Below are 26,077 nucleotides of genomic sequence, written 5' to 3' on the forward strand. Positions count from 1 at the left end.
GGGAGGCCAAGGCGGACGGATCATGAGGTCAGGAGTTTGAGACCAGCCTGGCCAATATGGCGAAACCCCATCTTTGCTAAAAATACAAAAATTAGCTGGGTGTGGTGGTAGTCCTGGGTGTGCCTGTAGTCCCAGCTACTTGAGAGGCTGAAGCAGGAGAATCGTTTGAACTCGGGAGGTGGAGGTTACAGTGAGCCGAGATGGTGTCACTGCACTCCAGCCTGGGCTAGAGAGTGAAACTCCATCTCAAAAAAAAAAAAAACCTGGTAAAGTATTTTACCCAGCCTAGGTACATGTGGTAGAGCCGAATGAAAGCTTAGAAAAAGATGACTTGAGAACTAGCCCAGCAGAGGAATCAGGTGGGATGTGTTGTTACTGAGTAAGTGAAATTTGCACCTGCTTTCTCCCAGGCCTCGCTGAGTTGTGTACAACAGAGAGCTCAGGTGTTGGGGGCAGTTGACCGGTTGAAGAATGCATTGCTATTATGTGAGGAACATTGGGCTTTGAAAAAGCAGAACTGGATCCACGTTCTTGCCTGGTAACTCTAACTATCATCTAGTTTGTAAAGGGGAATACAGTTCACTGAAAAATTCTTATGACCGTGGGGAAAGGATTGGGGCGTCTGCATTGGTGTGTGTAATATAGGTCATATGAAAGAGCATTTAGGCTGGAGGGAGACTTTTCATCTCTATAACTTTACTTTCACAGGACAATTCCATCATGATTTGAAGATTTTTGAGTCAAAACTACATTGTTCTGCTATGTGTTTTGGGGCAAATTTATACATACAATTTGCTTAAATATTTCAGATGATACAAGAATATATGTGTAGCATAAAAAGCTGAAATTTGCATTTCCCCTTCTCTAGAAGTAACCATTGTGAACAGTTAAGTCTGTATTCCGCTATTTTGTGTATTATAAATACACTGTGAATATATGAGTCTATATATACATATATGTTACAGAAACACATTTTTAGAGATGGAATATTGCTGTGTTGCCCATGCTAGTCTCAAACTCCTGGGCTCAAGTGATCCTCTCGCCTCAGCCTCCCAAAGTTTTGGAATTACAGGCGTGAGCCACCGCGCCTGTCCTGGATGAGTATATTTATTAATTGCTAAGTTACTCTGTTCATTACGTGTCTATTGAACTCCCCCATGTGCCAAGCATTGTTCTGAATACCTTATATGCACCAATTCACTTAATTTTTAGAGAAGCTCTATTGTTGTGTCCCTTTTACAGTGAGGAAACTGAACCACAGAGAGGCTGGGGACGTTGTCTAACATCACACAGCCAGTGCTGTTGGAATTGAGGTTGGAACCCAGACAGCTGGCTTCAGATCTCTTAGCTGTGATCATAGATGGCACACCCAAACCTTAGGGCCACCTCCCAAGCCTTGCCTGAGCTCTGCCTGAGCTCTGCGAGAGCCGTGTATGTGAGGTTTCTTTCCTCTTTAAGAACACAAGTCTTGGAATTGTCCCAGACCCTGGTAGGAGCTCTTGAGGACCAAAAAACAGGGGTTCTTCAAGCCTGCCCCAAGGCCAGATCTCTGATTTAGCTACTTGGAAGGCAGACGTGGAAGAGAGTAATTTTGCCAGAACAAAAAGTCAAGATGTCTGGGCTGACTCGGCCAGATGCGGTGGCTCATGCCTGTAATCCCAGCACTTTGGGAGGCCGAGGCAGGTGGATCACCTGAGGTCGGGAGTTCGAGAGCAGCCTGGCCAACAAGTTGAAACTCCATCTGTACTAAAAATATAAAAATTAACTGGGCGTGGTGCTGGGCGCCTGTAACTCCAGCTACCAGGGAGGCTGAGGCAGAATTGTTTGAACCCGGGAGGCAGAGGTGGCAGTGAGCTAAGATTGCACCACTGCAGTGCAGATTGGGTGACAGAGTGAGACTCCATCTCAAAAAAAAAAAAAAAAAAAAAAAAAAGAGGGAAGGGGAATGGCTGGGCTGTCTCATCCTGGGGAAGAGGCCCTACAGCAGCCGTAGGACCTTGGCCACTTGGTTGGAAAAGAAGGAAGGAAAAGCTTCACCCATGGCGGTGACCTGGACTGCAGAAACCACACTAAACAGTCCACGTCCTGGAGCCTGGCCACCCCATTTGCTTCTCTTCTCCTTGGGTAGAGGGTGTGGGGAGCTTTCTACCCTGAGCAGTGCAGCTTCTAACCAGGGTAGGCGTTTGTCTGTTCCTGGGAATACAGACAGCATTCTCATAAGCAGCCCAAATACTCCTGAACAGCTTTTTGTAGGGTGGGGTGGAGCGGGGCAGAGGGTCATTTTGACTCATAGGTACCTTTTCCACTTTCACGGCTGATAACTGTGTTACAGATTAAAGTTTTGTTTTTGATACTGAAGAGGGCTTAAGAGAGTGAGCTATTACGGCACATCTAAGTCTGCTAAAATAGAACCGCGGGGTAGTGTAGGAAAATCTCTTCTAAATTATGGATCATATATGGTGAACGTTAGAAGCCATGTGTACCTAAGTTGACAAATCAAAACATGGCTTGTCTTTGGGTGACCCAGGTAAGTCTGGATGCCACTGCGCCTTGTGTGAACACAGGATGCTGAGGTGTAGGGATCAACAGGCTTTTTCTGGACATCTTGCACTTCTCCCTTGGGGTAAAGTGGGGCGGCAGTAGGAGCACACAGCTGTTGGGCCCCTAATATTTGTCAGCTGTTTTACATGTGGGATTCCATTTAATGCAATCTTAGAGGTAAAATTATTTTATTGAAGATGAAGATAGAAGCTTAGAGAAGTTAAGAAAATTGTTCAAGGTCACGTCATTTGTTTTTTTTTTTTTTTTTTTTTTTTTTTTGAGACAGAGTTTTGCTCTTCTTGTCTAGGCTGGAGTGCAATGGCGTGATCTTGGCTCACCACAACCTCTGCTTCCCAAGTTCAAGTGATTCTCCTGCCTCAGCCTCCCGAGTAGCTGGGATGACAGGCATGAGCCACCACACCAGGCTGATTTCATATTTTTAGTAGGGACGGGGTTTTTCCATGTTGGTTAGGCTGGTCTTGAACTCCCAACCTTGGGTGATCCGCCCAACTCGGCCTCCCAAAGTGCTGGGATTACAGGTGTGAGCCACCACGCCTGGGCAGGGCCATGTAATTTAAGTGGAAAGATGAAGTACTTGATGAACTCAGAAGTTTGACTTCAAAGCCCTTGATCTTTCCATAACACATGGTTCCTTCCCCGGTTAGTGGGGAGTGACTGAAGAACTCAAGGAAGTTGTGTTTTGTGGAAAGAAGACCTGAGGGGTGTATGGTCTTTCCAGGCTTGGAATTGCCATGCTGGGCTTCTGAATTGTGTAGCTGGGCCATAGAGAGAGAAGCCCCTCATTTAAGACTTATTCTTTGGGGGAAATAAAGGAAGGCCGCCCACATGAGACAGGCAGAGATGACTTTCTCAGAGCTGCTGTGGCAAGGGAGTCGGCACCATCACTTGCGTGTGGCAGAGACTGACATGCAAGTGAGTGGCAGATGAGGAGTGGGGAAGCTTCAGGATGGAAAAGAATGGCTCTCAGTGGAGGCTGTTGTGGGGGCTGGAGGCGGCTGTGCAGAAGTGGGGTGTCCTATGTGATTCGTTAGGGGTGTATTTGGCTTTCTTTGAATTATCCTAAATGGAAATAGGGGCCAAAATTAGGGTGGCTGTCAGTTTTGAGTCAAGTCCTGGCCACGGACAGAATCGTGGTTTAGTTTCTGGGTTGTGGAGAGAGAGCAGTCTGGCTTCCTGTCTCATGTGCTAGCCTGGCTGGCCTCCTAGCTGTTTACTGTAGATAGGGGATTGGTTTCCTGGGTGGGCAGCTACAGGTTGTGGTCTGAGTTCTGTCTTTATACATATGATCAGGCATGTTCTGTTTGTATATTCAGTCCCTCATTTTTCTTGTCAGTAAAAATATCAAATGACAAATTGGATACATTGGGAACTTTTTAGATGTCTGTGTCCCCTGGAGGAAGTTTTCACGTTCACATTTAATCAGAATGAATATAAACAATTGGGCCATTTATCTTGAAGTTGTAAAATAGGAAATCTTCAACAATACTACCTCAGCGCCATTTCCTGTCTGTCCATCGTTAGGGAATGTGTTTTTATCCCCCGCCGGCTCATCGTCCACCAGTTTGTGGTTGATCCACTTCTCTATACGTCTTGTCTTGTGTGCATCTCATTGTTTGCTAGTGTTAGCTTTCCCCTTCGTCAGTGTAGTTTATTTGTGTAGCCTCTGTTGGTAGGAAGTTATTTGTGGAATTTGTGAATGGAAGGGACCTTGGAGGTCTGCTAGGTCAGCCCAGTGATTTTCAAGATAAACAGAAATACAGGGAAATGTTCCAGCTTCTTTGGTGGCAAAACCAGGAATAGAAAGCAGTGTTCTTTGTGCCACAATGTCATTGGAAGACAACTCAAGGTGGGCCTAAAATGCAGAGTAACTAACTTTCATTTATCTCTGCTTCTGACTCTTGTTATCAGACATTTTAAATTGACCTTAATGTGTTCGCAGAAATATGAAAAGTTCTGACTTGTTTACATATAAGGTACTTCTTTGCCTACTCATTTGGTTGTTTTTTTCAACAGGATTGAAAAGACATTGTTATAAACTGAATGTTAATGTCCCCTCCAGATTCTTGTACTGGAACCCTAACTGCCAGTGTGATGGTATTAGGGGATAGGACCTTTGAGAGGTGATTAGGGTTAGATGAGGTCATGAGCGTGGGCCCTGGTCTGACAGGATTAGTGCCCTTAGAAGTAGAGAAACCAGGCCGGGTGTGGTGGCTCACACCTGTAATCCCAGCACTGCCTAGCTAATTTTTAAATTTTTTGTAAGGTCAGAGTCTTGCTGTGTTGTCCAGAGTGGTTTCAAACTCCTGGCCTCAAGCAGTCCTCTCACCTCAGCCTCTCAAAGCACTGGATTACAGGCGTGAGCCACACGCCCAGCCCAGTGATTTTTTGTTGTTAAGATCAAGGACGGGTTCCCTGGCTTGGCATTCAAGGCTCATGATCTGGGCGTGATATGCAAGTTGGGTTGCAGTGTTTCCATTCCCGCCATCAGCCTTGCATTCCAACTTGTTGCCTAAGCGCTGTTCTGAAGCCCAGCCTGAGAGCTGCATTTAGAATTTATACCTTCTCATCTCTTCATCTTCTTTGCCTATGTTCTTATCTCCATCTGGGACATCGTCTTCACCTGTGTTCTTATTTCCGTCTGGGACATCGTCTTTGCCTATGTACTTATCTCCATCTGGGACATCGTCTTCACCTGTGTTCTTATTTCCGTCTGGGACATCGTCTTCGCCTATGTTCTTATCTCCATCTGGGACATCATCTCCACACTTCTGCCTCTTTAAATCTTCTCCATCCTTCAAGACTTGAAATACTCACTTCCTTTACATGATCCCCGCTCTGACATCCAAGCTAGAATTAATCTTTCTTCCTTTGAACTCTGATAGTGATTAATGTTTTTCATCCTTTAATTATGCAGCAGTCCTGTGTGTTAGATATTATTATTTCCCCAGTTTTTCATAGTTACTCTGAAAATATTTACTGTAGTCATATATTTTGAGTATGTAATATGAGCGACATTCAAAAGGTCCTGGAGAGTGAAAGGCAGTCCTACTCCCATCACTGCTCTGTGACCACTGTTGCCAGTTTTGTTTGTTTGCTTGCTTGTTTGTTTTTCCAAGATGGAGTCTTGCTCTGTCACCAGGCTGGCGTGATCTCAGCTCACTGCAACCTCCACCTCCTGGGTTCAAGCGATTCTCCTGCCTCAACCTCCTGAGTGGCTGGGACTACAGGCGCGCGCCACTATGCCCAGATTATTTTTGTATTTTTAGTAGAGACGGGGTTTCACCGTGTTGGCCAGGATGGTCTGGATATCTTGGCTTCTTGATCCACCTGCCTCAGCCTCTCAAGGTGCTGGGATTACATGTGTGAGCGACTGCACCCAGCCTATGTATCTTCTTTTTAAAACACAGATGTTGGCATAAGATAAACAGTGTTCTCCATCAGTTCCCCACTGGTAAATATTTAGGTTATTCCCAACCGTTTGGATTAATCAATGCTGAGTTGTACGTAATTCTTCCATATTTGCATCAATATGTTCATAGGATGCATTGCTAGAAATGGAATTGTGGGATTCAGGGTTCTGCACATTTTAAATGTTGATGGGTGTTGCTCGATTCCCTTCTGTTAGGGCCATACTGTTATCTCACTGTCAATGTGTAAGGGCGCCTATTTCTATTTCCTTGCCAACAGTTTGTTCTGACATCACACACACACATAAAAATAGCCCTTTGTTCCAAAAACATGGACATTTTACCTTTCTACTTAAAGTGTGAGCACACTGACTGAAGCTCTGTGTTGCAGTGCTATGTGCTGCTAGGATTGTGGCTCTGTTTTGAATTTGCTAGCCAGGCTATGGCTTTCCAGTCAGTTATTTTTTGTTTTCTTCATGTTGTTCCTGCCGTTGGGCTGGGGTAACCTGTGTGAATTTCCTTCTACTGCCCAGCCAGATTTCCTTTCCAGTGGATGGGCTTAGTGTCTCATATGGCAGTCCTGTTTCCTGGTGATCTGGGCTTAGTGTGTCATCCGGCAGCCCTGTTTCCTGGTGATCTGGGCTGAGTGGCTCCATGAGAAGTTGCACCCATCTTCTCCAGTAGTGCGTCTTTTCACAGCAAGCAAAACATTTTCACCACTTTTCTAGCGGTACAGGCACTAGCTCTTTTCTGGGCATCAGGAGACCTGGCTTTGTTCTGGTTCAAGCAACAGCTGGTGAGTTACCAAAGACAAGTCGCATCTGGCCCCTGGTCCTTTGCTTTATAAGTGAATCGCAGTCCGAGTGGGCATCACTGCCCTGGTCTCTATGCGGTGCTGAGTGTTGTGGGGATGATGGCTAAGTGTCAGGATGCATTTCCACTGCTAGGGGATTACAGGCCAGCCAAAGACACAGGAGGAAAGCTAACAGCCCTGGGCAGGTACACACAACGAGAGGAGTTTGAAAGGGTGGTTCCAAGTTCCTTGGTGTGATTGATGTGATCACAATAAACATTTTATCTCTAAGTCTTGGGCCATTGGACCAAGAGAAGAGAGAGCTGGTGTTGAGTTGTAGTGAGAGGTGTGTGGTTCGTGTGCCTGCTGAGCCTGGCTGGGACTCAATTCCATTGAGTCCCATTCCATTTTACCTTCTGTTTCCACCTTTTTCGTGCTCCTGCTTGTTTCTCCAGAAAAAAATGCAATAAATTGCTTTCAAAAACTTTACAAAAGCCATAGATGCTTATTGAAAATAGTTCAAATGATATGGAAGACAGAAAGATAGTGAGTGTTTTTCTGTTGTGTGTTTGGATGAATGTGTCTTTGGGGTAGTCACTATTAACACTGGGTGTATTTCCTTCCAGATCTTTTCCAGTGTACCTACAAATATATATGTACACTTTGTAAAAAACAAAATAGTACCTGATAAACATTGAGTTCCCCTACTCCCACTGCACAGTCTACATGGACATCCTTTCATGGTGATACGATGAGACCTGATCGACTCCTTTTGTTCGCTGGAGGGGCAGGTAATAATAGCTACAGATAACTCACCTTCAGTGGGCATTTACCATGTGACAGGGTCTGTGCTCCGGGCAGGCTACATGAAGTGGGTCTTAAGGCTTTTTACAACAATGCTATGGGTGAACACAGTAATTGTTAACATTTTGCAAATGATAGAATTGCAGTAGAGAGAAGCAAAGCTGCTTGCTCAAACTCATGGCATGATTCCTGAGAGAGAGAGAACACTTTTAAAACAATTGTTGCTATAATCAGGTGATTTATGATCATTTCAAGAAATAGTGCATTCAGCGAATACATTTCAGGGTCTGGTACAGTCTGGGAGCTGGTCCTGAAAATGCACTGGGCTAGAGGTAAGGGAGCGGTCCATTGGCCCTGGACCGCTAGTGCAAGGAGGGAGGTCCCGGGGAGAGGGGGTATGGAGAGGAGGTCTCTGAACAAACCTTGCAACATCCATTTCTGCTGAGTCTGGTCCGAGGTCTGGGTCTTGACATGCACACTTTTCAGAGATACTTGGTTTTGATTTTTATCATGGCTCACCTGAGCAGCCATGGTTTCAAACTGCCTGGAGATGTGGTCTGGAAGGCCAGTGCTATGCCCATCCTTCCCGCTCCTGCAGGAGGGGAGTCATCCTGGACTAGAGGGCTTTGCCTGTAATCAGCTATCTCATAATAAGTGGATTTGATGCTGGTTTCGCTAGGTCAGGAAATTTCCCATTTGGAAGGAAAACTGATACTTGTTTTTGGGTTTTGCTGAGGAGTCACAGGGTTTAGAGCAGGGACTGGAGGTTTGTTGAGACACACGTGAGTGCACTCAAACATCTTCCATGAAACGTGGAAATAAAGACAGTGTTCCAGAGAGGTCCCTGGCTTTGGGATATACATATTTCAGTAACAGAGTGGCACTGGATGTCTGCTGAATTTTTTTCATGCTATTTTGGCAAATTTTATTTGGGTGTGTGTCTCCTTTACAGACGGTATGACATCAGTTTTTGCCACCAAGTATTTACAGCCATTGGTCCCTCCTATGTGGGTCACTTTTGTGCCGTGGTTTCTTTGGGTAAATTGTAGGTCTCCTACCCAAAGCACATTGCCCATTTCAAGGTGCTCCTGGTTTCTGAACACCTGTGGCAGTGCCTTCCCTGTAGGTGAATCCAGCGGAGAAAGTACCCCTCCCCAGGAGGTGGGGACTGGTGATTGCCTGAGTGAGGAGGCCGGGGATGAGCCCTGGACTAGAATTTGGGACTGGCTGCTTTTTCCTTCCCCTCCTCTCCCTCCTATTTTGCCACCACCCCCACTTTTTAAAAATTTCTTATTAAAAATTAAGCAATTATTTTGGTTTCCTTTATTCGCTATTCCTTTCTAATCGCATGCAGAGTGAGCCTAGGACAGTGGAAAGGAAAGTTGTACTTAGCTTCAGATGATCCTACCAGTCCCGCATTGAGGGGCTTCCGCCAGGCAGCATCGTCAAGTGGCGTTGAGGTTCTCCTTTCAGTCCTCAGCGTTAACCAGCAGAGGCAGGTGGTACTTATTCCTAGTTAATGTTGAGGAAGTTGAGCTCAAAGTGGCTAAGGGAACTTCCCAAAGTCACATAGGAAGTAGCAGAGTAGAACCAAACACAGATTGTCTCTGAATCAGGCAGGTCGTCCGATTCCAAAATGGGCTCTTAATTTTTGGAGGTCAAAAAGCTGAACAGACACAGATATTTCTTTTTTTTTTTTTTTTTTTTTTCTTTTTGAGCTAGGGTTTTGCTCTGCTGCCTAGGCTGGTCTAGGCTCAAGCTGTCCTCCTGCCTTAGCGTTCTGAGTGCTGGGCTTACAGGTTTGTGTCACCACACCCAACCGAACAGACATTTCTTGAAAGAAGACATACAAATGGCCAAAAAATATGTGAAAAAAATGTTCAGTATCACTTACAATCAGAGAAATGCAAATCAAAACCGCAGTGAGGTATCATCTCACCGATTAGGATGGGTATTATCAAAAAGACAAAAAATAACAAGTGCTGGCAAGGATATGGAGACAAGGGAGCTCTTACAGGGTGTAGGGGGGTGTAAACTAGAGCAGCTGGCTGGGCGCGGGGTGCACGCGGACATCCCAGCACTTTGGGAGGCCGAGATGGGCAGATCACCTGATGTCAGGAGTTTGAAACCAGCTTGGCCAACATGGTGAAACCCCGTCTCTACTAAAAACACAAAAATTATCTGGGCATGGTGGATCACACCTGTAATCCCAGCACTGTTGGGCGACTGAGGTGGGCGGATCACTTGAGGCCAGGAGTTCAAGACCAGCCTGGCCAACGTGGTGAAACCGCATCTCTACTAAAAAATACAAAAATTTGCCAGGTGCAGTGGCAGGCGCCTGTAATCCCCGCTACTCAGGAGGCCGAGGCATGAGAACCACTGGAACCCGGGAGGCGGATGCTACAGTGAGCGAGCCGAGATTGCACCACTATACTCCAGCTTGGGCAACAGTGAGACTCTGTCTCAAAGAGAAAAATGAAAAAGAGTAAGAGTAAGCTAGGGCACCCACTATGGCAAACAGTATGGAAGTCCCTCAGAAAACTGCAAATGAAATTACAGTGTGATCCAGCAGTCCCACTACAGTGTAGATACCCAAAGAAAAGGAAATCAGTGTTGGAGGGGCATCCACGCCTCTGTGTTTCCTGCAGCACTGTTCACCATAGCCAAGGTATGGAATCAGCCTCGGTGTCCAACAGCAGATGATGGATAGAGAAAATGTGGTCTTTATACACAGTGGAGTACTAGTCAGCCATAACACAGGATGAAGTCCTGTTATTCTCAACAATGTGGATGGAACTGGAAGATATTATGTGAAATAAGCCAGGGACAGAAAGTTACACAGCATATATTCTCTTATGTGGAAGGCAAAAGGAGTGGATCTCATGGAAGTTGAAAGTAGACAGAGGATCCTAGAGCGTTGGAAGGGTGGGGGAAGAGGGAGATAGGGAGAAATTTGTTAAAGGATGCAAAATTAGAGCTGGATAGGAGTAAGTTCTAGTGTTTTATAACATAGGACGACTATAGTTAACAAGAATATATAGTTTCAGGCTGGGCACCATGGCTCATGTATGTAATCCTAGCACTTTGGGAGGCTGAGGTGGGTGGATCACCTGAAGTCAGGAGTTTGAGAGCAGCCTGGCCAATGTGGTGAAACCCCATCTCTACTAAAAATACAAAAATTAGCCGGGCATAGTGGTGGGTGCCTGTAACCCCAGCTACCAGGGAGGCCGAGGCAGGAGAATAGCTTGAACCTGGGAAGCAGATGTTGCAGTAAGCTGAGATCACACCACTGCACTCCAGCCTGGGCAACAGAGCAAGACTTTGTCTCACAAAAAAAAAAAAAAAAAAAAAAGAATATATAGTTCCAGATAATTGGAGGAAGGGTATTGAACGTTACCAACACAAAGAAATGATAAATGTTTGAGATGGTGGATATGCTAATTACGCTGATCACATAAATTACATGTAATATAACATCACTATGTGTACTCCATACATATGTAGAGTGCACAATTATGTGTCAATTTAAAAAGAAAAAGCTGAACTTAGATTGCAATGGCTAAGTAGCTAGCTTTTTCATATTTTTGATATAGACCCGGGGCATTTATTTTAAGTAAACTACCCTTGGCTTCAGGAAATGTTTAGTATTTGAATTTTAGCCTTGCATTTTATTATACAGAGAAGTAAAACTGTAGGCTTGCTTTAGATACAGTCACAGGGGTTTGCCGTGATGACTTTTTGTGTAATGAGGGGGAAATATACCTTAATTAATAGGCATACATGCTCATTTTTCTCCCTCGTACACATTTTTAGTTGTTGTCCAGGCATTGTGATACTTATGTAAACAGTATGTGATATCTTAGGTAGGAATCAGAATTTTAAGGTAAGAATACTTAGAGTTATATATTTTTCAAGCTTTCAAAGTGGACATTTTACATGTCTATTATATAACTGTAATTAAATTTTCAAAAAGACAATACCTGTCTCATATGGGTGATGCTCTAGCATGTTTTGTTTGTTTGTTTCTTTCTTTTCTTTTGTTTTTTTTTTTTTTTTTGGAGACAGTGTCTCACTTTCTCCCAGGCTGGAATGTAGTGGTGCAATCATGGCTCACTACAGCCTCAGCCTCATAGGCTCGAGAGATCCTCCCACCTCAGCCTCTCAAGTAGCTGGGACCACAGGTGTACAACACCATGCCCAGCTAATGTTTAAAATTTTTTGCAGAGACAGGGCCTCCCTCTGTTGCTCAGGCTGGTCTGGAATTCCTGGGTTCAAGTGATTCTCCTGCTTCATTCTCCCAAAGTGTTGTGATCACAGTCATGTGCCACTGCCTGGCCGCATATAAGTGGGATGATGACTTTAGCCTAGGAGTTCCACACCAGCCTGGGAACATGGCTCAAGACCCTGTCTCTACAAGAACTAAAAAAATTAACTGGTCGTGGTGGTACCTGCCTGTGGTCCCAGCTACTCCAGGAGGCTGAGGCAGGAGGATAACTTGAGCCCAGGAGTCAAAGCTGCAGTGAGCTCTGTTCTTGTCATTGCATTCCAGCCTGGGTGACAGAGTGAGACCTTGTCTCTTAAAAAATGTTAATGGCTACCTGATTATTCATAGGAAAAAAACCTGAACTCTGATCTAAACCTTATACCTCGTACAAAAATTAACTCAAAATGGATCATGGACTAAAATGTACAGTGCAAAATAAAGATGAAAAGAGGAGCTAGAGACTGGGAGAAACTATTTGCAAACCAGATGTCTGATAAAGGACTCATATCTATAATATATAAAGAACTATCAAAATTCAGCAGTGAAACCAAATCATCTACTTTGAAAATGAATAAAAGACCTGAAGAGGCATTTCAGATAACATATAAGCACAGGAAAAGATGTTCAACATCATGAGCCATCAGAAAAATGCACACTAAAGCCACATCACTATACACCTATCAGAATGCCTAAAATAAAAGGTAGTAACAAGACCAATGCTGGTGAGGATGCAAGGAAATGGGATCACTCACACTTGGCTGGTGGGAATGGAAGATGGTACAGCCATTCTGGAAAACAGCTGACAGTTTCTGAAAAAACTAAATGTGCAATTGCCATAGGATGCAGCAGTCACATTCATGGGCAGTTATCCCAGAGAAATGAAGACTTATGTTCACACAAAAGCCTTTATGTATCTGTTCATAGCAGCATTATTTATAAAGGCTAGAAACTGGAAACAGCCTGGAAACTGCTCAGCAGGTGAATGGTTAAACAAACTGGTGCACCCAGGCCCCAGATACCACTCTGCAGTAGTTAATGACATCGTTGTTCATCAGTCTTTCAAACTAGAAACCACTATCATGCTTAATCCCCTTTTTTCCATCCTGGGTCTGAGTGGACTTCATTTTGCATTTCTTTCCAATGCATTTTCCCTCTGTCCTTTCTGGTTGCGCCTCATGCCTCATTTGAACTATTGTAAGAGCCACTGAATTGTTTCTCTGCCTCATCATGGAATCCCTTCTACACTTGATGCCCCGCATTGTCATTGGAACAATCTTTCCAAAACATGAACAAACTAACTTAAAGGAATATCCCACGTAGCCTTCCAAATAAGTATAAGCTTTCTGTTAGAAGTTTTACTTCTTGTCTATAGGGAACCCCAGAACTCTAGAGAGACGGATTTGCTGTCTGCATTTTAAGATCAGGCAGAAATCCCTGGAGGGGCCCATGTGGAATATTGGCACAAATACTGGTTGTAGAATCAGAAGCCCTCATATCCTGGTTCTAACACCAGCTGGATGTTCTTGGGAAAGTTTTGGTTTCATAACCTCAGAAACTCCATTTCTTAAGAAATGGAGATGAGGAAGCTTACTGAAGGGATCACACAAGGCTGCTGGGAGGAGCGGATGAGGGGCTTGGTGAAAATGCTGTGTAATCCATGAAGCCCGTTATATGTGTGAGAAGTGGAGCTGTGTGAATAGCGGTTCTGGAATCACTGTATGAAAACGATGGAAAGCACATTCCTATTTCTGCCTGATGATACCACTGGGCACCTGTGTTGTACATGCCTGCAACATGAGTGAGGCCCGGGTCAGTACGGCTCACAGTTTGGTTTTCATGCAGTTAGAAAGGCCCGAGAGGACCCTTCCCCCCTCCAGCTGTAGGAAGGAGGTGGCTGTCTCCTGCCTATATTTGGTGGAATTGTCTGTGGTTCCTTAGGGACAGGAATGCAGGGAGTGGGGGGGAGAAAGCCGGCCTGACTGCTCGCTAGTCAGCCTTCCCCCAGGGAGGAGTGGAGGGGTCATTTCGTGGTAACCTGCCACGTCTTTCTTAACCCATCTGCTCTTAGAAATGACCAGCATGACAAGTAAAAGACCCGTTAGAGATAGTTGGGCTGTGTGTCCCCTGCGTTTATGGCTTTGTGGCCTCAGAGCTGTCAGGACTCGATAGCTTTCTGGGGAATGCTGGGTCAGCCAAGGGGCTGAAAATAGTGAGAGGAAGAAAATTCCCCCTCGCTGCTCTGCTCTGGGAGTGGTTACTGAGGAGAGCAGCATGGAGAGCCCAGCCGTGGGGTCCCTCTCAAGCACGCCCTCACCGCAGTGGGAATGCAGGTCTCAACCTCCCTAGGCCTCCGTGATTTTCGTCTGTCACATACTCACCTCCAGCAGGGATGTCTATGGTGATGAGATGAGGGAGCATCATAGCAGATGTGGCACTTAGTAGGCTTGCGATGAGTGGACGCTGGCGTCAGTGGAACAGGAGACTGGGCGCTGCGTGTGGACGCACTCACGTGCTGGTGGCATGGGTGGACAGAGGAGAGAGGGACGCTCTGCCATTCTCCTTTTGGCCTGTCACCCCCGCTGTTTTGAACAGAATCCGTGAGTGTATTCTGTTGCCCCAGTCAACTTGGTAGGCTGATTGCTCAGTTTTCTGCTTCCACATTTGATTTCTTATGAATGGGAAAAGGAATACTTCAGTTACTTTTCTGGTTGATGGCATATATTCCTTGATATCACCTTAATGCTTTTTAATTTCTATGTATTTTGGATGCTGGAGCTTGCCTGACATCTGTGGTTTTATGCCTCACCCTCTCGCGTAACTGTTGGCCACACCAGGACCAGAGAGAAGTGACCAGACCGATTGGTAGCAGGGCTAGGACTGGAATTCCTCAGCCTTTTGGCACCCAGCAGGCTCTGTTTTCTGTATTGCACTGCTCTTCCCTATTTCGACCCCTGTTAGGACAGTGGATGTGAAATGTAGCTGGGCACTTTTGGGGGTGTGTTAGGAGTGTGGCAGATGCCTCAGACTGGCATTTTCCCCTGATTCTGAATTCTCATGGCTCAGAGTCAGTCTCTAGGCTACGGACCGGGAAGATACAGGAAGTTGTTTTGTGTGGCAAACTTTGCCTGGGCATTTTCTTCACCCGGCAATTTATTTGGTTTGGACTGGAATAAATCTCTGATATTGGTTTCTTTGCCAATATTATTAGGGAGTCGAGCCTGACTTGTTAACTTAGCCCGATTCGTAGTGCTTAGAATCTCAGTGAGTGTGTGTTGAACTGAGCGGAAGTGTGAGAACATCTTGGATAGTGGTTTGCAAACCTAGCTGCATCTGGGGGGCTGTGAAAAAAGCATGCGTGCTTACTCCAGACCAGTTGAAATAGAATCTGCAGGAATGGAGCCTGGGCAGCTATAGTGCTGTTAAAAACTGATATACCATAAAGGTTGAGATCCACTGATCCACAGTGAATTGGAGTCCTGGATCATAGACATGCCTTATGCTTTCACCAGCTTAGAATGGTTCTTGTGCTTTAGAACTGTGAAAAAAAGTGTTATGCAAACAAATGTGGAAATAGCCTAAATGCCACCTCCTGTTACTACCTGCCATGAAGTATATTTACCAGTTATTCACTCTATTCTGATCTCTACCCGTTCCACCTTTTCTTCATGGAACAATGATTTGACAGTTGGTTATGCAGAACCAGAGTAAGTGTAGTTTGATTGGCGGGAAACAATTTTGGGTATGAAGTACTCTTTAGGCATTTATTGAACTCTTGTTTGTACCACTGCTGTGCTGGACAGTTTATAAATATTCCTTCTTTAAACAAGGCCTATGGAGTCAGGCTGCCTGCGTCTTGCTAACTAGCTGTGTCATCTGGGGCAAGTTTTTAAGCTTATATAAACCTGACTTTCAGCTATGAAATGGGATGACAAGGAGTCATTATCATCTCACAGGATTGTGCAAATGTGTGTGTAAAGTGCTTAGTTTGGTGCCTAACACATAGTAACTACTCAGTAAAGTTATTATTACACCATCATCATCATATTTAAATGTAAATATTAAGAGCTAATAAATTTGTAAAGGTAGTATATACCCTTACGCCTTGAACCAAAGACTAGTTTAGTTTTAAGTGGTTGGGTTAATTTATCACTTAAATATTAGCCTCTTGAATACCTTGAATTTCAATTGAACGTAGCCAGAGGATTTCATAATTGGACTGTTGCCTCTGGAAGTTGGAGCTTTGTTTGGTTGGTTGGTTTCACTTCCTACACTAAGCATGTGGCTGTGTGCATCTTTATGGTGACTTCCGGTACTGGGGAATCAAAGCTTCATTCGCTTCTTTGGAGGAGATGATCTTATGCCATATGAAGCACTCAGACTTCGTTAACTATGTACCATCCAGACAAGACCAGGTGCTTCCCATGGCAGCCTGTCCTTTTCTTAGCTCTCTCATCAATCTAGCCTGTTCCTTCTATTCCTCTTTCTATTAGAACTCCTCTTCGAACAAGGAATGTTGTTTTGTCACTGCTAGGTCCCCAGCAATTAGTAATGCCTAGCACATACTAGGTGCCTCCTGAATGTTAATAGGTGATAATCTAGCAGAACACAAGATAAATCCGCAGGTTGAGATTTAAGCTGTGTGGTATGAACGCTGCATTGGCAAACTTATTGAATCAATTTTGTTAATACAAGTTTAACATGTCTTAGTAACTGACTTAGTTCAGTAATCACTTACTGAGTGTCTTCTAGGCCAGACATTTTTGTTAATACAAGTTTAACATGTCTCAGTAACTGACTCAGTTCAGTAATCATTTACTGAGTGTCTTCTAGGCCAGACATTTTTGTTAATACAAGTTTAACATGTCTTAGTAACTGACTTAGTTCAGTAATCATTTACTGAGTGTCTTCTAGGCCAGACATTGGGGACAGAAAGGTAATAATATATGATCCCTGCCTCATGCACAGGAAGTCTAGTGTGATGGACAGACATGTGCCAATGGCTGCCATGGAATATGGTGAGTATTAAGATAAAGGGGCACCCTGTGTGCCCTTGGAGCACAGAGCAGGGCTTGTGTTATGGGAACATGGGCTGCATGTGAAAACACAATTTAAATTAATTTTCTTTTTTCTTTTTTTTTTTTTTGGACAGAGTCTTGCTTTGTCATCCAGGCTGGAGTACAGTGGTGTGATCTTGGCTCACTGCAACGTGCTCCCCCCAGGTTCAAGCGATTCTCGTGCTTCAGCCCCCCGAGTAGCTGGGATAACAGGTGTGCACCACCATGCCTGGTTAATTTTTGCATTTTTAGTAGAGATGGAGTTTCACCATGCTAGCCGTGCTGGTCTTGAACTCCTGACATCAGGTGATCCTCCCATCTCGGCCTTCCAAAGTTCTGGGATTATAGGCATGTATGTGTTCATCCTTTTAAATATCTGCGGGTAGCACTTAACTTTAAATGGGTACTAATTAAACTATTGAATGACTTTAGTATGGGTTGAATGACTTTGCTCGGTCCTCATTTTTAATTTCCTTCATTAGAGGAAAAAAAAAAATGCAGGTTGAATATCCCTCATCCAAACTGCTTGGAATCAGAAGTGTCTCAGATTTTTTTGCATTTTTGGATTTTTGAATATTTGTATTGCACTTGCTGGTTGAGCATCCTGAATTCAAAAATCCAGAATCTGAGCTGCTCCAATGAACATTTCTTTGAGCGTCACGTCGGCACTCAAAAAGTTGTGGATTTCGGAGTTTCTGGTTAGGGAGACTCATCCTATATGGGTGCTGGATTGTCACAGGATTTCTGGACCAGAGGTTAAGTGACTAGGCTTTGGTTTCCGCTTTGTTCCTAAGCAGGCTGTTTTCTTCCATAATCTCAGCTTTAGATCCCCTGGTTGTCAAAGAAGGGGATGGGCCATTGATGTTTACGGCCTCTGTTAGTTCTGACTTGGAGACACCTGGCTTCAGTTCACCTTCCTTAGGAGTGGACAAAGAATATGGGAATTTTGAAATTGTTAGTCAACATCTACAGGGTCATTGCAGCCTGGTTTTAGGTAAAGGCAATCTTTAGTGAGCCCAGGGAGAAGCACTGGTTTAGCTGTCAGCTGAGAGGGGTAAGCGGTCCTATTAAATTTTCTCTGTGTTAGTGAAAGCATTGTTAAGGGTCACAGCATTAGTGGAGCTCGCTGGAAAGAGGAGGGGAACTCACTGTTACAGGTTATATTGAATGTCTTTTCAGTCACTAAATGCTTTTTATGATATGTTTTTCAGGATTTCAGTGTTGTATGATTTCTCTGTATTAAGCACAGGAAATTAAACATCAGCAAAAAAGAATGCTCTTTCTTTATTTTTTTTTTCTTAGAGATGGAGTTTCGCTCTTGTCCCTCAGGCTGGAGTGCAGTGGCGTGATCTCAGCTCACTGCAACCTCGGCCTCCTGAGTTCAAGCGATTTTCCTGCCTCAGCCTCCCGAGTAGCTGGGATTACAGGTGCCCGCCAGCATGCCCGGCTAATTTTTGTATTTTTAGTACAGACGGGGCTTCGCCATATTGGCCAGGCTGTTCTTGATCTTCTGACCTCAGGTGATCCTCCTGCCTCGGCTTCCCAAATTGCTGGGATTACAGGCATGAGCCACCACACCTGGCCTTGAATGTTCTTTCTATGGGAATCTACAAAAGCCAGCTTTTGAGCCTAGTAGCAGAAAACCTCTTCTTCATTGTTTAGCTGTGCTGTGAGCTTGGAGGAGGGCTTCAAGCCCAGCTGAAAAAGCTGTAGTATTTTATGTCAGTGGCTGTCTTGGAGAACTTAATGAGCACTGGGCTGGAGTGATACTGTCAGAGTTCCTGAGCTGTTTGAGGCTCTCAAAGCCTAGATACTGGGGTTGCCCAAATACATCAGCTGGACTCACTATTTCTCTCGGGAGTCGGGGGGTGGAAAATGCTGTTGTCTTAACTCTGCTCTTAATTTTACAGTGCTGTTATTAATGGTAAGAATGATTTCATACGTTTGTATTTTGCTTCGTAATTCACAGAGAATTTAAAAATCCATTATCTGATTTTATTCCCTCAGCAGTTCTGTGAAAAAGGCAGAGCAGTTTTCATATCTTCTGTTTTCCCGTGATTCTCTTGTGGCTCACAGAAGCTAAGAGCCTTCACCAAGGTCATAGGGTGAATGAGTTGCAGAGCTGGGAGTAGAGGCTCAGGCTTCTAGTGACCCTGTTTCTTCCTTGATAGCTCGCTCTGGTGGCGCTATGCTCAGGTAACTGCGCATGCTCGGTTTGGTCTTTCGTAAATCCCTGCCCCATTTTGGGGGAGGTTCTTGGGATGCTTCTATTCATTTTGGAGCATTTAAGTATCTTGTCCTCTCTCCCTCCTCCCAGATGCATGGGCATTTCTGCAGGCCCCCAGGCTGGCCCTTGTGAGTGGGAGTGTCTCCTGCCTGCACGTTGCTTGCATGCCCCCTTCTGAAGGTGCTCTTCCCCGCATGGAGCCCCCTCGTGCCTGCCTTCACACTGCAGGCTGTTCGGTAAATGTTACTGACTCAGCATCGTTGTTTTCTAGAAATGAGACGGGGTATGGAGGCCAAGTTCTTTTCTGTTTGAAGGCTGCCATGGTATCATCTTGCCTTCCCCGTGTGTGCTCCTTGAGGGTGTCGCTGTGCTGCCGTCATCTGTGTTCCCTAGGGTGCCTCCCTTGGAGTCCCAGCCGTAGCAGACATGCAGTCAGTGCTCATGGCCTAAATAAGAGGAAGGCCAACGGAGCCATTAAATCTGGAAAATGACAAGTGAGGGAAAGGAATTTTTATTGAAGGCTTGTGAAAAAGAATCTTTTTAGAAAAGTTGACCTGTTTCTTAGCTGGAGCTGAATTTCAGCTCAGAAAAGCAGCTGTGTGCCCAGAGGGCTTTGGGATTTCAGTTTGGACAGATGAATTTAATTTGTTGTTGTATTATCCTTTTGTAGTTTTATTAGACCTTTCTCCCAAATGGAATCGATTTTTCTATAAAAGTCTCACTTCCATTTTGAGAAGTGTAACACTAATTGTATGGGATGGTCTCCCAAAAGATTACCTGCCAGGAACCAAACACACTGCCTCAGACTCAGGCCCCTGGTTTCTGCCTGTGCAGCTGCAGGGGAGAGACGCACGCTCGAACTGAAATCAAGACGCATGTCTGCATCTTCTCTTTCTTTACTGCTGTTTCGGCTCTGAGCTGGCCTGCCTTCAACATCTAGGAGCTTGGTGGGTGTAGACACATTACGGTATGGAGGAGGGATATGGTGTTGCAACAGCCAGGAGACTCACTGAAGTCTCTGTTCTCTTCCTGCTCACTGCTCTGACTTTGTACAAGTCGCATTTGTAGGGCTGTGCACAGTGGTTTACACCTGTAATCCCAGCACTTTGGGAGGCCGACCTGGGAGGATCTCTTGAGCCCAGAGTTCGGAACCAGTCTGGGCAACATGGTGAAACCCCATCCCTACAAAAAATAAAAATTAAAAAATTAGCCAGGTGTGGTGGCTCATGCCTGTAATCCCAGCTACTGGAGAGGCTGAGGTGCGAGAATCACTTGAGCCCGGGAAGTCGAGGCTGCAGTGAAACATCATTACGCCACTGCACTCCAGTCTGGTCAGAGCAAGACCCTGTCTCAAAAAAAAAAAAAAAAGAAAAACAAACAAACAGAAACCCATTAGTAATAGTGGCAGTAGTTAACTTTTGAAAGTTTGGAGAAAAGTTCCTAAATAACCTGTGACCATGGACAACTTACTTAGCCTTTCTATGACTCAGTTTCCTCATCTATGAAAAATGAGAGAATATGGTACTGATCTTACCGGATTTCAATGAGAACTAAACGAGATCAAACTCAGAGCCTGGCACCTCGTGAGTGCACACTCAATGTTATTATTTCAACATTTTAGAGGAAAAAGAATGCTAATGGGTCATTATGGCTAAACATAGTCTATCACTGGTGTTACTCATGGTATTGGAAGGAACTTGAATTCCATATAGATAGTGTGATGGAGAAAGTATTTTGGGCATTGGCAGCATTTATTCAAAGAACAAAGGACGTGTCTGTCCTGTGTGGAGAGCTGTTTCCGCTTGTTTCTTTAAATGCTATGGGAAAAGCAGTCGGCCCTGTGCTCTCTGCCGGACAGCTTCAGTCTCCATGTATTGATTTGGCCAATTGTCGCTCGCTGTCATCATGGCAGCAGCAGTTGAAGGGACAGCTTGTCTTGATTTGCATTTTTGTGTGTTCGTGCTATTTATAGACAATTAAGACATGGAAGCCTGTTTATGGCAAGCTGGCAAATTCAGCAAAACATGGAAAAACCTGTTAGCACAGTTTGCACGTGTGCGGGCACAGAGCAGCCAAATAAACACACACGTTTTCCTGTACTTTAAAAATCCTCTGGGAAAAAAAAAAAAAAAAAGACATTAAACCATTGCCCAGATGGCTTACAGAGCTAGAGCTTTCTCCTTGAAGTACATGAGTATGGCTGTCAGATATCTGAAACCCAAAGCCATCTTAAAACATCACCATAATTTTGATGCTACCCCTACCCACCGTTTTTTTCCATTTGTAAGGTAAAAGGATCCAGGAAGGAAAGTATCAGCTTACAAAGGCTTTTGTTACAATTAATCGTTCACGTTCTTTCTTTTGGTATCTTATTCTCTGTTTACATTTTATTTTTATTTTTACTTTTTTTGAGACAGAGTCTTGCTCTGTCACCCAGGCTGGAGTGCAGTGGCACGACCTCGGCTCACTCCAACCTCTGCCTCCCAGGTTCAAGTGATTCTTGTGCCTCATCTTCCTGAGTAACTGGGATTACAGGTGTGTGCCACCACGTCCAGCTAATTTTTATGTTTTTAGTAGAGACAGAGTTTCGCCGTATTGGTCAGGCTGATCTTGAACTCCTGAACTCAGATGATCTGCCTGCCTCAGTCTCCCAAAGAGCTGAGATTACAGGTGTGAGCCACCGTGCCCGGCCGCTGTTTCCATTTTGTAACGCTAGCATCACCCCAGTGTAGGGTGGCTAGGGGTATTCTTCTTTCCTGTTTCCTGGTGTATTTTCCTCTACAGCATTGATCACTCTTTAACATACTTTTTGGTTGTCTGTCTCTACCTACAAAAATATGTATGTTCCTTGTTATATCACCAGTGCCTGGCACGTAGTTAGTCAGTCAATATTTGTTGAATGAATGAATGAATGAATGGGCTAAAAGAACCTTCTTCTTCTTTCTTCTGGCACTTCACACCAAATGCTTTTGGAAAATGCTATGTGAACAGGGATCATAAGCAGGAGAGGTTACACACATTGCTGTGGGATCGCCCATCATCCTCAGATACTTGTCTGGAAGGAGGTGGAGTACTTGAGTAGAAATGATACAAGATAACTTCTTCAGGAAATCAGCCAAGTGTCACAGCTTTTCACATAGGCGTGTGATATTTGCGTATGTGTGTATGAAGAGCTGTCGTGGCCTAGAATCACGGGCCTTTAGATCCCTTGTACAGATAGAAAAGTAAAGGCCGAGGCCCAGGAATGCTGCAGGCCACCGAGGTAGAGTCCCTGTCTGCCCTTCTCAGTGCCCGGTCACTTCTCACTGCACTCCCCTCTTTACTGCTAAAGCCACTTTCCCTGACTCTGAATGTGTAACCACGAGGGAGAAAAATGTACTCCAGGCTCACAGTTTGTGGAGAAAAAGCCCAGCAGCTGAAAATCATGTTGACGAAGTTTGTACCTAGAAAAAGTGGCCATTTCTATAGTGTCTTTAAATTTCCCTGTTTCTCATACATTTTATAAACAAGACAGTAGAAGGAGATTTGGGGACAGCAACTTTAGAACAAGGGGGAAAAAAATCAAACCTAGAACATTCCAGTTTCTGTTTTCTTCTCAGTTTAGGGCTGAGGCACTTTAGCTTCCTGTCTAAGGGACCACTCAAATCTGATTAGAAGCCATTGTGGGCTGGTAATTATCCGTAATTTTAGGAAGACAGATGCAGCACCAACTCTGTTCTCTAATAGCAGGCTTATTAATTTTATATTTGCATGGCAGGAGAAGCAGATGGCAAGGTGGGATAAGCGTCCAGATGCTTGGTCATTGATAGCTTTTTACTTCCACGTATCACATGGGGATTTGGGACCCAGGAGGCCTGCTGAGAACTGATGATTATCTGTCCCTTAACCAGCTAGGTTCTTTTTAATCCTGAGCTCAGAAAGATTGCTCCTACTGCAGCCAGGGAAGACAGGTGGTTGACTGGTTAGAAATCATGGCAGGTTATTTTCTCCAGTTGGCAAGCAGAGCTATCAAAAAGTTGTCTTCTCTATTGTATTTCAAATCTGGGTGTTAAAAAAATTGTGTAAGCAAATTAAGCATTTATTTAATGGTAGTTGTGTGTGTTCTTGATGCGAATGAGAGGTGCATTCCCTTGTAAAATCCCTGGGACACTGTAGGAGGACGTGAGCCTTAGAACTGAAGTTGGTTTTCTAGATAATCATGTAGACATGATGATGCTGAGCACCAGACAAAGATGTTGATTGAAGTGATTTAAAAAAATTTTCTGAGTTCAGAGTTTACACCAATATTTAGAAAATCAGCAAAGGAACTTGGAGGAATGTTCTCAGGCATCCAGTTCAGCCCCCTACCCACATTGTCATAAACTCCGAGTGTGTGTACAGGGAGGCGCATTCCTTTCTGGTCTCATCACAGATCCTTCCCTGGCTCTGCACCTGCCTGTCATGTACGTCCGTGTGAAGAGACCACCAAACAGGCTTTGTGTGAGCAATAAAGCTTTTTAATCACCTGGGTGCAGGCGGGCTGAGTCCTAAAAGAGAGTCAGTGGAGGGAGATAAGGGTGGGGCCATTTTATAGGATTTGGGTAGGTAAAGGAAAATTACAGTCAAAGGGGGGTTGTTCTCTGGTGGGCAGGAGTGGGGGTCACAAGGTGCTCAGTGTGGGAGCTTTTTGAGCCAGGATGAGCCAGGAAAAGGAATTTCACAAGATAATATCATCACTTAAGGCAAGAACCGGCCATTTTCACTTCTTTTGTGGTGGAATGTCATCAGTTAAGGCCGGACAGGGCATTTGCACTTCTTTTGTGATTCTTCAGTTACTTCAGGCCATCTGGGCATATATGTGCAAGTCACAGGGGATGCGATGGCTTGGCTTGGGCTCAGAAGCCTGACATTGCCCTCTTCCCTACCTTCCCTACCTTTTCCCTCCTGTGCGGTTCTCTCACAAAGTGAATGGCCTCAGCCACAGCTTCTCTGCAGCTGCATCAGACTGTGGCAACTGGAGTGGTGGCTGCTGCAGGGCCTGCTGTCCCCACGGAGCCCAGTCTTGCTTGCCACTACAACCTGGTCACCATTTTGCCCTGAAAGTATGTAATTCTACAGAATGTGAGCCCACATGCTGGGGATGGAGGCGTCTTTATCACGGTGTGCTCTGCATATTTTAATCTTGGGTGGAAAGTATGGAAAAGTATGTGATACCTGTGGTTTGATGTCAGAAGGACGTTGTGAACTTGATGTGGACTGAGGATGTTAAGGTGCAACAGGCACCCCGGCTTCATTAAATGAGACTTCCCCATCTCCCTGCCAGGCACACACAGGTGTATGGCCATGCCTTATGTGTTATCCTTATCTAGAGTGTGCCTTGTTGTCATGCTTAAAATTACATGATGATATTCTGCCTCATAGAGTAGGTCCCAAACCGCATTCAACACAGAAATGTACTCTTGCTATTGTACATAGAAAGTGCTTTCATATACCAAGTGGGAGAGCAGTCCTAAAATCTGGGCTGGAATCGCAGAAGGAAGGCATTGGAAAGCAACAGATTCCCTAATCCGAAGCTGATTTTTGATGAACCTAGAAACAGGACCAAGAGAAGTGAATTTGCCTAAGGCCCTGACAGTGTCTCACGGTAGCATCTGAACCTAGCAGTTTCTTGACCTATTTCTTTAAATGATTAGTCATGCTTCCTCTGATTCCTATATAAACATTCATTTATATAATGTTCATTCTTCATTCATTCTTTTATATTCATTTATATAATGTTCCTCATTCATTCTTTTGTTTCAGTGAATTATTGCAGTGCTACCACGAAACAGTATTTGAGTCAAAATGTGGCAGTGTTGATCCCTTTCCAAGGATTTTAGTTGCACAGTTTTTCAAAGCTGTGCTAGCAGTTTCTTGTTGGTTGCAAGGTGTCCTTTCAGAAGCCAATTGTGTGGTGTATTTATGTTGATTGTTGGAGGTAGTTTGGTTAGAACCTACTTCGAGTGGCTGGCGTGGGCCTGGGGGACAGTGACAGCTGCCTGCTTCATGGGCAGAGATGAAGTAATTGCTTCCTGGGAAGTACCATCCTCCTGGCCACACTCTCCAGCCCATTTCGTTTGTGTTGGTTTCCTTGGCATCTGCACGTTTCTGGCTTCATGTGAGTCTCATTTATTTTAGCGTATGACTTCAGGCTGTGGGGAAGAATGGCCATTTTAGCAAAGAGATGCACACAAAGGAACAACTGGCTAAATGTGAGTGAAGACATTCTTAGGGGGGGTTTCATTTCTTTTATTCTGTGACAGGCAGTCTGGCAAGCCGTCTGGACACGTGGCCTGCGCTGTCACAGTTCCTCCTTGCAGGATTGCAGATGTTTGGAGATTGTAGTGATAACTGTTATTGAGAATGTCATTCTCGCAGGCTCTAGTAAGTCAGGATTTATTCAGTGTTAATTTGTTAAAGACAACTGTATTTCTAGCCAAATCCATGTTAGACGTTTCTCCTGGCATTGTTGCTGGGGGTATTCCCGTGGCTTAGTCTTAGGGAAGCACACGCCTTTGAATACTGCTGAAGCTGTGAGTACCCAAAGCGCACCGGAGTACTTTTGCCATATGAGGTGTTAGTCACTGATACACATCTCAGTCAGACCTGATGGATTCTTGACCCCTTCCTTTTTTAATTTTTTAATTTTTAATTTTTATTTTTGTTTTTTAAGAGCACAACCCCTCAGGTGGCCACCATGAATCTCTGGTGTTTTCAGTTGGCTGCAGCCTATTTGCCATCTCTGGTTCAAACATATTCAAAGCCTGATGATGCTTCCCTCTGTTGTTCTTCTGCTGTGACCTCCGCACCCGCAGGGTTCAAGACTGTCAGAGCTGGGAGCCACCTTCACAACTACCAGGGTTTCCAGAACCTCCTTCTTCTAGCCCTGGGGATGGAAGAGATGTCATCAGAGGTGAAGGCTTATTAGGTTTCCATGCCATTGATAAC

At 44.7% G+C, this 26,077-nt stretch overlaps 1 protein-coding gene across 9 annotated transcripts in view; it reads left to right on the forward strand.

The window, feature by feature from the left end:
- LOC135971337 (SH3 domain and tetratricopeptide repeat-containing protein 1-like) overlaps positions 1-26,077 on the forward strand; it is a 52,097-nt gene that overhangs the window by 9,325 nt on the left and 16,695 nt on the right. For 4 of the 9 annotated variants that reach the window (XR_012413947.1, XM_073993910.1, XM_073993911.1 and 1 more), the window contains exons 3-4: positions 411-16,845; positions 16,980-17,190. The exons of 1 other annotated variant lie outside the window; for it this stretch is intronic. Coding sequence is in view for 4 of the 8 variants with exons in the window: in XM_065546510.2 (XP_065402582.1) it covers positions 16,819-16,845; positions 16,980-17,190 (238 nt within the window). In the remaining 4 variants the exon portion in view is untranslated. Of the gene's footprint in view, positions 1-410; positions 16,846-16,979; positions 17,191-18,991; positions 19,081-26,077 lie in introns of those variants that run through there. 4 more of the 9 variants (XM_073993909.1, XM_065546513.2, XM_065546512.2 and 1 more) reach the window with 3 other exon arrangements.

The sequence above is a fragment of the Macaca fascicularis genome, chromosome 6, assembly GCF_037993035.2.
Source record: "Macaca fascicularis isolate 582-1 chromosome 6, T2T-MFA8v1.1".
Classification (NCBI taxonomy): Eukaryota; Metazoa; Chordata; class Mammalia; order Primates; family Cercopithecidae; genus Macaca; species Macaca fascicularis.